The 15572-nt window shown below is 44.9% G+C and overlaps 1 protein-coding gene across 1 annotated transcript in view; it reads right to left on the reverse strand.

The window, feature by feature from the left end:
* The window catches only part of ca12 (carbonic anhydrase XII), a 68315-nt gene that overhangs the window by 14098 nt on the left and 38645 nt on the right, over positions 1-15572 (reverse strand). Inside the window, exons 5-7 of the mRNA XM_041178630.1 lie at positions 6356-6451; positions 6203-6266; positions 3530-3687 (exon numbers count right to left, since the gene is read on the reverse strand). Of these exons, the coding sequence (XP_041034564.1) occupies positions 3530-3687; positions 6203-6266; positions 6356-6451 (318 nt within the window). The remainder of the gene's footprint in view (positions 1-3529; positions 3688-6202; positions 6267-6355; positions 6452-15572) is intronic.

The following is a 15572-nucleotide window of genomic DNA, read 5'->3' on the forward strand; positions in this document are numbered from 1 at the left end:
GCCATTCCCCATTTCCAAGTGGAAAGTGTGAGGATATGCACCCGCATTAAATTCAAGGCCAATTTTTGGTTTGCGATTTTTTTTTTTTTTTTTTTTAAATGTGGCCACTTCTCTAGAGTGACATGTCTGGAGTCAATGCACAAGGGCCATTTAAACAGATGTCATGAAGAGATTAATATCTACAATGTTATTGGAAATTAGTTTTAAAATTGGAATTGTAGTAGGGCCTGTGTGTGTGTGTGTGTGTGTGTGTGTGTGGCTTAATTGGAATCAAGTTGGCTATTCTGGGCGCTTTGATGTATAGTAGTTTGAGATGTTAATTAGATAAATGTAAGGAGTTAAAGGTAAAGTGCAATTTGCATTGTTGAATAAACTATTCAAAAGAATTAGGAAAATCTTGCACATAGTTGGGAGATGCCAAGCCATGAGGTTATATTACTAATAAAATTGGTGGAATGAAAGAACTATTGTTAGGAGAGGTAAAATTTTAAAAACCTAGTAATGAAATGGAAAATAGATTCAAAGGGGAAGCTGGGTAAAAACAGAGAGGAGTTTGTGTGCAGGTCAGAGGCCATTTAAGATCTAACCGGCCTGTAAGCCAACAACTGTCTGCAAAGGAACCAAATTGCAAGGAACCTCATTTTGAATTCGTAAGGTCAAATGTGCTTTGCCTGGTGTCTGTTTAGGGTCTATGGGTTATTGTTGCCTTGCTGAAGATATATCTGGGAGTGATTAATTTGGGGATTTGTTTAAAAGTTATTATGGTAGTAATTTTTAGACATGTGTATGTGTTTAATTAGTTGTTAAATTAATAAATGTTTAATTTACTTTTATATAAAAAAACCACTTGAGGCTTGGTGGTTTTATTCTTGAATTCAGAGCTGCATCACAAACATACCAATTGAAAATATAGGTTATGAAAGTTGTTCAAGTTTCACTCTAGGATTTAAACTACTCAGCCTTTACCAACTGCTGTGTCATAACACAGACGATACATTTAAAAATGGTGGCCTCAGGTAAAGCCCCACATTAATAAAATGTAGGAAATGTGACAGCCAGTTTGCACACAGCAAGCTCCCACAAAAAGCAACATGATGACAGCCAGATAACCTGACAGTACAGCATTTCCTCAGTACTACATTGTAGTTGCAGCTGGGGTTTTGTCCTTTGGTCTCTGGATTGTAGTGTGAACCCACAGCTGCCTGGCTCGGAGCTAAGAACATTTAGCCACGGAGCCACAACTGACGCTGTTAAACGCACTCATATTTCCTCATTATGGTTTCCACATTATGCTCCCATGCTTAACAAAGATCCAGGTACAAATGTTTTGAAATCTCGGCACATGTTGTGACAGATCAGTGATTTGTGCAATTCCAGTACGTGAGATTTTTTTCTCTCAAGAGTTTACAAAGAAAAGGTAGACTTAGAAATGGGAAACCAGATACAGTATCCCAAATCCAGCTATCCAAGAGCCAATGATGTCTGAAAACTGGATATTTATTTTAAGCTCCCATGCATGAATTTTAATTATTATTAGATGAGCGAAATAACTCACTGGCTTGTTCAGCTAGGTGCTGCACTGGCGGGGTGATGCACCGACTAGTTATCAGCTTTGCTCTCCTGTCCTTTCCCACGCCGAGCATTCCAAGCGACTCTTGATCCAGCTCGAGCCACACCACCCAAAAACCGGCAAGATCCGAAATCCAGCACGGACTGAGTCCCGAGCTTGCCAGTTTTGAGACGCTGTACCCGTGTATATCGGTTTTAAAACTGCTTTCTGTGTCTGCTGTCTGAGAAAGAATATACAGTCTGTCTAGATGTGGGAGCGGGGTCTGCTTTTGTTTGCAGTCACTCATTGTGCCTACACTGTTTGATCAGACAGCTCAGGCCCAAAGCTGTGTTGATACAAGTAAGGTTGTCATGGTGAGAAGGGATAAAATTGCCATTCCTAAGCATCAAAACTCATTTTTTTTTTCAACAGCGGGAAATTCCACAAAGATTTTCCTACTTGGCTGATGTAACTTTGGCAGAGACCGTGCTCATTTATACATCAGCAGCGTTTGTGCTAAACTTCCACAGGATCACGGTACAAAGCAGAGAAGACACAAAACCCCTCTGACCATTCAGTGGAAGAAACCATTGTTCTTGTGAGGTTGTTGAAAGGACAATTTAACACTCGTCACCGAGCTGTCAGCGACCTCCTCCTCAGCATATTCCCGATAGCCTTTAAAACAGACAGGAAACTTTCAACGGCCTCACAAAGAATATTCCAACAATCGATCTTTCATAAAATAGTAAAGCACAGGAGGCCATTCAGCCCATTGAGCCTGCTTCTGGGTCTTTCAGAGAGCAATCCAGAATCCCTGCTTATTCCCTTCAAGCAGGTATATATCCGAGTCTTTTGCACTGAAAGATTTAAGGATTTTGTGTCTTTCTCTGTACAGTGATCCTGGGAGGAGGGAAGAGTGTAATAAGACCCTCTGAGACACAATTCTTGTACTAATGCTGTGATTCTAGATTCCCACTAGTTGGAGGTCAGCAATTTTATAGTCTTTGATTATCAGATAAGTTCTGTGATCCCCACTCCAGGCTGGAAAGGGGCTGGGCTAGCAGGGAAGAGCACGGCACAATAGCTGCATCTGTCCACTCAGCGCTCACCAATAGGGCACTGGAAGGGCAGGAGGGTGAAATGCTCTCTTGGGGGCCCAGCACTGTGACTATGGAAACAACATAGAATGTGATTCACTCCTCTGCACTAATACTAACAAACACTTGATGCTTTAGACAAGCTAGAGATAGTTTGTACAGCTTGACAAACAAGATTGCCTATCATTGAATGAGGGCAAGTTTAATATACCGGGGTTAATAGAAAGAAACCTGTAACTGAACTCCACCTGAAAATCAAGCCCTGGAGATCAGACATGAAAATAAAATGTAAATCAGAGCATTCACCAAATAGATAACAAGGAGTTGGTCTGAACCTGGAGAAGAGCATTCCAGTGACAGGAGGATGGGTAGGAGCATTGAGCTTATAGTGCAATAACCCTAACCTCTGCTCAGCCTGTTGACAAAAATCTCAGTTTGCTCATCTGCTGTGCCCTCGGCTACTTTGTATGGAAATGGGAGGTGGTGGCATAGTGGTATTGTCACTGGACTCGTATTCCAGAGACCCAGGGTAATACTCCAGAGACCCAGGTTCAAATCCCACCACGGCAGCAAGTGAATTATGAATTAAAAGTCTGATGATAACCACGAAACCATTGCCAATTGTCATTAAAAACCCACAAATCTGCTGTCCTTACCCAGTCTGGCCTATATGTGACTCCAGACCTACAGCAATGTGGTTGACTTGTAACTGCCCTCTAAACAAGGGCAACTAGGGATGGGCAATAAACGCTGGACACCCACATTCCAAAAATGAAATCTGGGCTAGTGAGAGGTGGCCTATGGAAGCATATTTTCACATGAGGTTCAAGAGAAAAGTGGAAGAAACTTAAATCAGAACCACTGTAAAGAAACAGGAACCTACCTGATCTCCAGAAATTTGCACAGGTTTCCTGAAAACAGTCCATAGCACACTGGGGTAACAAGGAGGGGTGGTCAAGGATCCATTATAGCGGTAATATTCATCCAATTGCTGAGGGAGAAGATCATTAATATCAAAACCAGGCATCTTGATCTCTTTACCTGTGAAAATACAAAATGAAGCTTCCTCAGAAACAGCTGGCAAGGACCCAAAATATTTGGGAACTGCTACAATACAAACCACAACACCAGGCGTCATGAGAGTAACTTTGCCAGGCCCCACTCCCATGGTGCAGCCTGCTTAGTGATGACTGTGCATCAGAAACCCAGAGTTACAAAGTCTCAGGGACACCAGCTAAATGAATAACATTGATGATGAAGTTTACAGCTACACTAAAATACTAAATAAGTAGGAGAAATAAAGAAATTGTGTTGACCTAGCATCTTTCATGCTCTCGCAATGTCCCAAAGCTCTTTACAGCCACTGAAGTACTTTTGAAGTGTAGTCACTATTGTAATGTGGCAGCAAATTGGACACAGCAAGCTCCCACTAACAGCAATAAGATAACAACCAGATAGTCTGTTTTTGTGCTGTTGGTTGAGGGATAAATTTTGGCCAGGACCCCAAGGATAATCCCTTGCTTTTCTTCGAAATAGTGTCTCAGGGGTCTTTTGTGCCTGTCTGAGATGGCGCACGGTGCCTCAGTTTAACATCCAGCACCTCCACCAGCGCAGCACTCACTCAGGACTGCACTGAAATGTTGGGGGGAGGGGGTGAAAGGTGGCAGGAGTTGGTGGGGATAGACAGGAGGTCAGAGTTGGAGGAGAGCAGGGTCCAGAGAGAATCGCAGGACTGGAGGAGGTTACAAGAGATAGGGAAGGGTTTGAACATGAGGATGAGAATTTTTAAAATTCCATCATAGGTGGACCAGAAGCCAGTGTAACTCAACCTGCACATGGACGGACAAGGGAACAGGCCTTGGTACAAGTTAAGATGTGGGCAGCATAGTTTGGCTTCAGCTCAACTTTATGGAGGATGTAAGTTGGGAGACAAGTCAGGAGAATATTGCAATCAGCAAAATGTATGGATGAAAGTTTCAGCAGCAGATGGGATGAGGCAAGCGTGGAGAGACGCAATATTATAGAGCTGGAAATGGACAGTCTTGGTGATGGAGATGATTCTGCCATTGCAAGTTAACCTTTGGACCAGATAGAATGCTGAGGTTCTGAACAGTCCACTTTAATCTGCGACATTGGAATCATCAGCTCAAGAAAGGGCTGAAGACAATCGCTTTGCCCTTCTCAAAGTTTAACTGGAGAAGCTTTTGGCTCACCCGTTGGTCGGTCAGTGTGTACAGGCAGTGAAGTATTTGAGCGAGCTGGTGGTGAGGGAGAGCTACCTGATGTCAGTAGACAATGTGGAACCTCACGTTTTCTGATAACTTTGTCTTTGGCATCACCTTTTTTAAATTCTTTGATGGGATGTGGGTGTCGCTGGCTGGGCCAACATTTATTGCCTATCCCTAATTGCCCTTGAGAAGGTGCTGCTGAGTCACCTACTTGAACCGCTGCAGTCCATGTGGTGTAGGTACACCCACAGTGCTGTTAGAGTGTTCCAGGATTTTGATCCAGCAACAGTGAAGGAGCGATGATATATTTCCAAGTCATGATGGTGAGTGGCTTGGAGTGGAACTTGCAGATGGTGGTGTTCCCATGTGTCTGCTGCCCTTGTCCTTCTAAATGGTAGAGGTTCTGAGTTTGAAAGGTGCCATTGAAGGAACCTTAGTGAGCTGTTGCAGTGCAACTTGTGGTTGGTACACACAGCTCTTACTGTGCATTGGTAGTGGAGGGAGTGAATGTTGAAGGCGGCAGAGGGAGTGCCAGTCAAACGGGCTGCTTTGTCCTCTTCCCTGTTATTATCATCGTCCTCTTTAAAAAGCCCACCCTGGACCCTCTATCCTTTCCAACTACCATACTGTATTCAATGTTACATCCGTCAAACTGGTCATCATTTATTCCCATTTCCCAGCACACCGATTTCGAAACACCTTCATGCATAGCCTAAATCACTTAATGGTTTAAACAAATTTGGCTCTGTAATCTTCTCCAGCCCTACATCCCAGCTCACTCTCCCTCTTCGAACCCGGGTCTTCATTGCAGCCAACCCTGCTCCAATCTTGACATAGGCTTCAGTCAACATATCATTACCCTCAGGAACTCCATTTCAAACACATTCCCCCTTTTCTAATCCTGCTCTTCAAGCAGACTTTCTGTTAACTCCCAAACTCTGTTGGGTGTCTACTTTGTCTTTGTGAAGTACCGTAGAATGATTTCGCATTCAAGGCTCTCTGTAAATCCAAGTTCTTTTGATCAGTGGAAAGGGTTGTAAAGATTGTTTGGTGTTTCATGGAGAGGTCTGGAGGTGTGTATGGTTGAACATAAACCATCTATTGGTAACCCACAACTATATATATATCCCAGGCGCTACCTTCATGCAGACTCCTTCCAGACTCTACTCCAAGAGAGTCTGCTATCATGTGATTCTCTACATCATACTGTGGGTGGTACTGTTCTCCAGTCTCACATTAACCCTTACTCTGCCAAACACCCTTACACAAAAGGCAAGCCAAGCGTCATTTTATGAGATTCCAGTTTAGCAAACCTCAGTGCTCCTTACCTTTAAACCGAATTTCTTTTAAATGAGAAAATATCTTCTCGTAAGCAGGGTTGAAGGACCCAATCTGAAACAGAGAAAAGCTGTTAGTTTTGGGAGTTGCCATCATTACACGTAAAGCACGTGACTCAATGCTTAAGTGTTTCAAATAAATACCTCAATGAGAATTCCCAGGACAGCCAGCCCGTCGCCCTTGTCTTGTGCTATGGAAATATCGTTGTACTTCTCAGCGTTATAGTGGACAATATGTAACTAAATTAACAAAGCAGAGATGAAAGGTCACTCATTGGCCATTGTACTTAATTACTGCTTTAATAACCTCACTTGTACAGTTTCGTTCTATGGGTCACACTTCAATACATCAACGTAAACCCAAAATACTGCGGATTCTGAAAATCTGAACTTAAAAACCAGCAAGAAATGCTGGAAAAACTCAGCAGGTCTGACAGTGTCAGCGGAGAGAGAAACAGTGTTAATGATTTGAGTCCGACATGAAATTCCTTGGGAACTGTTGGGGAGAAGAGTCATAGTCGACCCAAGACTTTGGCTGGAATCTCCCGTTCTGGAGTCTAAGTTCATTGGCAGGCATTGAAGTGGGAGTGATTTCTGCTGGGTGGAGGAGGAGTTGGGTAAGTTGACCATGCACAATCTTGCCTTGTTCAGCTCATTACTTAAGCACCCGTGAGGAGCTGAGCAAACCACGTGGTGGGGGCAGGCAGACAATCACTCTCCCCGCCATTACCTCACGGGGGTCAAAGGTCCGGACGCCATATTTAAACCACACCCGGACGGCCCGCGCCATCCCTTCCACCACTGCCCGCCCACTGCTCCCCCCTTCCCCCTTCCTTTGGTCATCTTCCAACAACTTCCACCGTCAGCGCCCGGTCTCAAGCATAGGCTGGCATTTACAGACGCTCCCCAGAGGGGACAATGCAGCAGCAGCTCACCATTAACCATGGAAGGAAGTCAAGCTCGCCAGATGCACGCCGCTTACGTGCAGTCATGAATGTGAGCGTTCTGATTTAATTTGGAGGGGGAGCGTAATTCCGGCAAGGTGCTCTTTGAATGAGCACGTGTGGCTCGCTAATGCAGGCAGAAGGGCTTCCTGACATTGTTCGTCGGGAAGCTTGACCCACCTTTAACCCCCCCCTTTAAAATCCCGAGAACATAATTCCTAAAGTTCAACCCATCGTCGGGAAACTAGTATGTGGCCTCACCCCAAATTAAGTCCCCCGCCGCCCACGAAGCTTCCTGCGGCTGGCGGGACTGGGAGATTCTGCCCGTGAACTCGGTTTCTCTCTCCATTGGTGCTGCCAGAACCTGGGGAGATTTTTTTCAACACGTTCTGTTTCTAACTTCAATACTTCCTTTGTTGAAAATTGTGTTTCCTTAGAACAATAAGCAGCCAACAAATAAGGCTTTATGTAGCCTTTCCAAAGCAAAACATTGTGCACGGTCATAACACGAATATAGTACAGGCATTCAATCTCTGCATAGGTTTGCTCTGGCTGTTGGCACCTTTGTGCACTATACATCTCATGACAAAGGTATTGTGTGATCCAACAAGCATGTGTGAAGGAAATTCTCTTAGTCTTGTCCTCAGTCTTAGTGACCATCTTAAACTGTCAGCTCTATTCACATACTTCCCAATCAGACCCTCATTCACTCTTTCAAAACCCGTAATTCATTCTCCTCTTAGCCCTCTCTGCTTCTGCACAAAATGTCCCAGTTTCACAAGTCTCTGCTCAGAACTATAGTATCCCCATTCTTGGCATCACCCTGGTCAACCGCACTACGTTCTAGAACAGGATATAGTTGCACACTGAATTAACCTCCTTTGTAAATTTATCTTCAACTCTTGACTCTTGTTTCTTTCTTTATAAAATGCAAAATGGTGCTGGATTTTTTTTTACACTTTATCTACCTGCAGACTCACTTTAAGGGAATTATATATTTGAAACGTTGGGTCTATCAGTTCATCCACGCACTAGTGTCTTTCCATTATGCATACGGTCTCAGTCCTTGTTTTTTCTTCCAAAAAGTCTCATCTTGCATTCATCCACATTAAATTGTATCTGCCCATCCCATAAACAGCCTGTGTCTTTTGTATCATTCACAAATTTTGAGACTGTGCTCAAGTCCAAATGATCTGCGAGTGGACCCAGCGCCAACCTGTGGGGCAGAATACTTTCCCTAATCTGTTCAGCACCAGTCTTACCAAGACACTCCTTCCAGTCATTCAAACAGCTTTCAATCTGTGCTGCTGCATTTCCTCTTACACCTCACTCTCTGCAGTGGGTTACATGCAAGACAATCAGCACTGTGCTGTCTTGGGGTTATCCTCTGTGGAACACGTTGAGATGATAGAGTCAGTTTTGTACAGAGCTCACGACCCAACTCTGGTCTGAGCTGCTGCTGAGCAAGACTCTACAAAACCACCACAGCCTAATGAAGTATAACACTAGGGTTAATCCTGGTTGTGAAGTACTGCAGACCATGTAAGTCATTGTCACTTCCTGAAGAATCTTCAATAAAATTGAAGGACAAGGGCAGCAGATGCATGGGAACGCCACCACCTGCACATTCCCCTCCAAGTCACTCACCATCCCGACTTGGAAATATATCGCCGTTCCTTCACTGTCATTGGGTCAAAATCCTGGAATTCCCTCCCTAACAGCACTGTGGGTGTACATACACCACATGGACTGCAGTGGTTCAAGAAGGCAGCTCACCACCACCTTCTCAAGGCAATTAGGGATGGGCAATTTATGCTGGCCTCACCAGCGATGACCACTTCCCATGAACAAATAAATATTTTTTTTAAAACAACTTGCATTTATGATCCAAGGTACTTCACAGGATGATGATTAAATATAAGTCAATGTGGAGCCACATGAGAGACATTGGGCCAGGTAACTAAAACCTTAGTTGATGAGGGAAGAGTTAAAGGAATTTTTTAAAGGAGGAGAGAGTGGAGAAGTTTAGAGAGGGAATTCCAGAGCGCAGGGAGCTGAAGGCACAGGTGCCAATGCTGGAAATGGGGGATGCATGGCAGAGATCCTGCAGGGCTGGAAGAGGTTACAAGGTGGGCAAACACATGGAGGGATCTGAATATTTATGAGAGTTATGGGGGGGTGGTGGTGGATGTGATGTTGCCCAAGAGGGCATTTGGTTAGTCAGGTCAGGAGATAATAAAACACAAACACAGATGAATGTTTCACTAGCAGATGTGCTGAGGCAGGTGCATGGGATGATATTACAGAGGTAGTACGGGGTTGGAAACTCAACTCAATAATTACAAAGAACAAAATACAAAGAAAAGTACAGCACAGGAACAGGCCCTTCGGCCCTCCAAGCCTGCGCCGATCATATTGCCCGTCAACTAAAACATTTTGCACTTCCGGGGTCCGTATCCCTCTATTCCCATCCTATTCATGTCTTTGTCAAGCTGCCTCTTAAACACCACTGTCGTATCTGCTTCCAGCACCTCCTCTGGCAGCGAATTCCAGACACTCACTACCCTCTGCGTAAAAAACTTGCCCTGCACATCTCCTCTATAGTTTTCTCCTCTCACCTTAAATCTATGTCCCCTAGTAATTGACTCTTCCACCCTGGGAAAAAGCTTCTGACTATCCACTCTGTCCATGCCACTCATAATTTTGTAAACTTCTATCAAGTCGCCCCTTAATCTCCGTCGCTCTAGTGAGAACAATCCGAGTTTCTCCAACCTCTCCTCATAGCTAATAACCTCCAGACCAGGGAGCATCCTGGTAAACCTCCTCTGCACCCTCTCCAACGCCTCCATATCCTTCTGGTAATGTGGTGACCAGAATTGCACGCAATATTCCAAGTGTGGCCTAACCAAGGTTCTATACAGCTGCAGCATGACTTCCCAGCTTTTATACTCAATACTCCTGCCAATGAAGGCAAGCATGCCATATGCCTTCCTGACTACCTTATCCACCTGCGTTGCCCTTTTCAGTGACTTGTGGACCGGTACACCCAGATCCCTCTGCCCATCAATGCACTTAAGGGTTCTGCCATTTACTGTATAATTCCTGCCTGTATTAGACCTTCCAAAATGCATTACCTCACATTTGTCTGGATTAAACTCCATCTGCCATTTCTCTGCCCAAGTCTCCAACTGATCTATATCCCATTGTATCCTTTCACAATCCTTTTCACTATCTGCAACTCCTCCAACCTTAGTGTTGTCTGCAAACTTACTAATTAGCCCAGTTACATTTTCCTCCAAATCATATACGTATACTACAAACAGCAAAGGTCCCAGCACTGATCCCTGCGGAACACCACTAGTCGCAGCTCTCCATTCAGAAAAGCACCCTTCCACTGCTACCCTCTGTCTTCTATGACCAAGCCAATTCTGTATCCATCTTGGCAGCTCACCTCTGGTCCCGTGCGACTTTACCTTCTGTACCAGTCTGCCATGAGGGACCCTGTCAAAGGCCTTACTGAAATCCATGTATATAACATCCACTGCCCTTCCATCATCGATCATCTTTGTCACTTCCTCGAAAAACTCGAACAAGTTAGTGAGACACGACCTCCCCTTCACAAAACCATGCTGCCTCTCACTAATACGCCCATTTGCTTCCAAATGGTAGTAAATCCTGTCACAAAGAATCTTCTCTAATAATTTCCCTACCACTGACGTAAGGCTCACCAGCCTGTAATTTCCCGGATTATCCCTGCTACCCTTCTTAAACAATGGAACAACATTGGCCATTCTCCAGTCCTCTGGGACCTCACCTGTAGCCAGTGAGGATGCAAAGATTTCTGTCAAGGCCCCAGCAATCTCCTCCCTTGCCTCACTCAGTACTCTGGGGTAGATCCCATCTGGCCCAGAGGACTTATCCACCTTAATATTCTTCAAGACGCCTAACACCTCCTTGAGACTTTTATTCCCCAGGAGAGTCAACATGCTTGGACTCTCCAGACTTTTGGTACCTCAGATTCCTTATGCTGGTGAAAGAGGGGTGTAGATCAAGGAATAATTCTAGTCTCTTTACCTACCCAACCAGCTTCAAGTCTGGCATTGAAGAGAAAAGCCTGCAAACAGATTCCCAGTATTTTGAGTGCAGATTATCTAGAAACCTAACAAGGGAAGAGGAGAGGATTAATCTTATTAACCTGATTCTTCTTAATGGCTCTCTGGAAGAGGGGACCACTGTAATTATCCTCAGTGCCCATGTTAGAGAGGGCAATGCAATCCATATCTTCCACTTGTCTTTGCTCACCAGTGAGCCCTGCTGTATATCAGTGAGTGCAGGATCTAGCACCACGCTAGATTGGTTGAATAACCTGCCAACCGCTAAATCTCACTGAATAATGGACACCGTGGGCAAGATTCTCCTGGCTGTGGAAGTGTGTGCCAGCAAGGAGGAAACTCTTCAGAGCAGAGGTCCCAAGGAAGCAACACCATAAATAAGATAGGGGAGGTGGTGGCGTAGTGGTATTGTCACAGGACTAGTCATCTAAAGACCTAGGGTAATGCTCTGCAGACCCAGGTTCAAATCCCACCATGGCAGATGGTGGAATTCAATAAAAATCTGGAATTAAAACTATTATCGATTGTAGTAAAAACCCATCTGGTTCACTAATGCCCTTTAGGGAAGGAAATCTGCCGTCCTTACCCGGTCTGGTCTACATGTGACTCCAGACCCACAGGAATGTGCTTGGCTCATAAACACCCTCTGAAATGCCACTCAATTGTATCAAACTGCTAAAAAGTCTCAAAGAAACCGGATGGACCACCCGGCATTGACCTAAGCACCAGGAATGACAATGGCAAACTCAGTCCTTACTAACATCTGGGGGCTTGTGCCCAAAATTGGGAGAGCTGTCTCACAGACTAGTCAAACAACAGCCTGACATAGTCATACTCTCAGAATTATATCTTACAGATAATGTCCCAGACACCATCACCACCATCCCTAAGTATGTCCTGTTCCACTGGCACAGTGCTATACAGTCAGGAGGGAGTTGCCTGGGAGTCCTCAGCATCAACTCCAGACCCCATGAAACCTCACGGCATCAGGTCAAACATGGGCAAGGAAACCTCCAAGCAATAACTACGTACCACCCTCCCTCAGCTGATGATTCAGTGCTCCTCCATGTTGAACACCACTTGGAGGAAGCACTGAGGGTGGTAGGAATGTACTCTGGGTGGGGACTTAAATGCCCATCACCAAGAATGGCTCAGTAGCACTGCTACTGACTGAGCTGGCCAAGTCCTAAAGGACATAGCTGCTAGACTGGGTCTGCGACAGGAGGTGAGGGGACCAACAAGAGGGAAAAACATACTTGACCTCATCCTCACCAACCTGCCTGCCGCAGATACATCTGTCCGTGACAATATCACTGCCCAATGACAGTATCAGTGGGAGTGAACACCACACAGTCATTGTGGAGACGAAGTCCCGCCTTCACATTGAGGATACCTCCATTGTATCATGTGGCACTACCACTGTGCTAAATGGGAAAGATTTTGAGCAGATCTAGTACTCAAGACTGGGCAACTGTGAGCCATCAGCAGCAGCAGAATTGTACTCAGCCACAATCTGTAACGTCATGACCCGACATATCCCCTACTCTACCATTACCACCAAGCCAGGGGATCAACTCTGGTTCAACGAAGAGTGCAGGAGGGCATGCCAAGTACAGCACGAGGCATTCCTAACAATAAGGTGTCAACCTGGTGAAGCTACAACACAGGACTACTTGTGTGCCAAACAGCATAAGCAGCAAGTGATAGACAGAGCCAAGCAATTCTACAACCAACAGATCAGAGCTAAGCTCTGCAGTCCTGCCACATCCAGCCGAGAATGGTGGTGGACATTTAAAAACTCACTGGAGGAGGAGGCTCCACAAATATCCCCATCCTCAATGATGGAGGCACCCAGCACGTCAGTGCAAAAGATAAGGCTGAAGCACTTGCTACAATCTTCAGCTAGAAATGCCGAGTGGATGATCCATCTCAGCCTACTCCAGAGGCTAGGAATCCTGCAATGAGTAATTCACCCCCTGACTCCCCAAAGCCTGTCCACAATCTACAAGGCACAAGTCAGGAGTGTGATGGAATACTCTCCACTTGCCTGGATGAGTACGACTCCATCAACATTCAAGAAACTTGACACCATCCAGAACAAAGCAGCATAGTTGATGGCACCACATCCACAAACATTCACTCCCTCCACCACTAACGCACAGCAGCAGCAGTGTCAACCATCTAAAAGATGCACTGTATGAATTCACCAAGGCTCCTTAGATAGCACCTTCCAAACCCATGACCACTACCATCTAGAAGCACAAGGGCAGCAGATAGATGGGAACACCACCACCTGGAAGTTCCCCTCCAAGTCACTCACCATCCTGACTTGGAAATATATCACCTTCACTGTCACTGGGTCAAAATCCTGGGACTCCCTCCCTTACAGCACTGTGGGTGTACCTACACCACATAGACTGCAGCGGTTCAAGAAGGCAGCTCACCACCACCTTCTCAAGGGCAATTAGGGATGGGCAATAAATGCTGGCCCAGCCAGTTAAGCCCACATCCTATGAATGAATAAAAACCTGTATCAGCTGCTTACCAACAGGGCTTCATATTGCTATTAATATATATCTTATACATTATTCAGAATGTACTAGCTATATTTTCTAAATTAATCCCAGTTTAAATAGACAGTGTGCCCTGTTTATATTCCAAGATTCATGTTTATGTACCTAATCAAGATTGTTCAAAATGAGGCAACATAGTCTGAATGTAACATGAACTTAGGGCAGCAGACACTCCAATTTGGCCCTAATTTAGAACAAAAACAGAAATATCTGGAAAAACTCAGCAGGTCTGGCAGCATCAGCGGAGAAGGACAAAGTTGACGTTTCGAGTCCTCATGACCCTTCAACAGAACTAAGTAGAAATAGGAAAGGGGTGAAATATAAGCTGGTTTATGGGGGGGAGGGGGCGGCGGGCGGAGGGATTGGGGGGGTTGTTGGGAGAAGCAAGCAGTGATAGGAGCAGATAACCAAAAGATGTCAGACAAAAGAACAAAGAGGTGTTGAAGGTGGTGATATTATCTAAAAGAATGTGCTAATTAAGATTGGAGAGCAGGTGAGCAAGGTAGCTCTAGTGGGGGTGGGGTGAAATAAACCATGGGTGGAATCCATTTAAAAATAATGGAAATAGGTGGGAAAAGAAAAATCTATATAAATTATTGGAAAAAACAAAAGGGAGGGGGAAAAAACGGAAAGGGCGTAGGGATGGAGGAGGCAGTTCAAGATCTAAAGTTGTTGAACTCAATGTTCAGTCCGGAAGGCTGTAAAGTGCCTAGTCGGAAGATGAGGTGCTGTTCCTCCAGTTTGAGTTGAGCTTCACTGGAACAATGCAGAAAGCCAAGGACAGACATGTGGGCAAGAGAGCAGGGTGGAGTGTTGAAATGGCAAGCGACAGGGAGGTCTGGGTCATTCTTGCGGACAGACCGAAGGTGTTCTGCAAAGCGGCCGCTGCATTGTTCCAGTGAAGCTCAACACAAACTGGAGGAACAGCACCTCATCTTCCGACTAGGCACCTTACAGCCTTCCGGACTGAATATTGAGTTCAACAACTTTAGATTTTGAACTTCCTCCTCCATCCCCACCCCCTTTCCGTTTCTTCCCCCTCCCTTTTGTTTTTTCCAATAATTTATATAGATTTTTCTTTTCCCACCTATTTCCATTATTTTTAAATGGATTCCACCCATGGTTTATTTCACCCCACCCCCACTAGAGCTACCTTGCTCGTCCTGCTCTCCAATCTTAACTAGCACATTCTTTTAGATAATATCACCACCTTCAACACCTCTTTGTTCTTTTGTCTGTGACATCTTTTGGTTATCTGCGCCTATCACTGCTTGCTTGTCCCAAGAACACCCCCCCTTCTCCCCACCCCATCCCATAAACCAGCTTATATTTCACCCCTTTCCTATTTCTACTTAATTCTATTGAAGGGTCATGAGGACTCGAAACGTCAACTTTGTTCTTCTCCACCGATGCTGCCAGACCTGCTGAGTTTTCCCAGGTATTTCTGTTTTGGATTTCCAGCATCCGCAGTTTTTTGTTTTTATCTATATTATTTTGGCCTTAATTTAAGTGTCTGTCCTTCAGAGACTCTCCCTTAACAAACACAAACATCTTGATAAAAACAAAAAACTGCGGATGCTGGAAATCCAAAACAAAAACAGAATTACCTGGAAAAACTCAGCAGGTCTGGCAGCATCGGCGGAGAAGAAAAGAGTTGACGTTTCGAGTCCTCATGACCCTTCAACAGAACTGTGTGAATATTAGGAGAGGGGTGAAATATAAGCTGGTTTAA

This window comes from Carcharodon carcharias, chromosome 32, assembly GCF_017639515.1.
Source record: "Carcharodon carcharias isolate sCarCar2 chromosome 32, sCarCar2.pri, whole genome shotgun sequence".
Classification (NCBI taxonomy): domain Eukaryota; kingdom Metazoa; phylum Chordata; class Chondrichthyes; order Lamniformes; family Lamnidae; genus Carcharodon; species Carcharodon carcharias.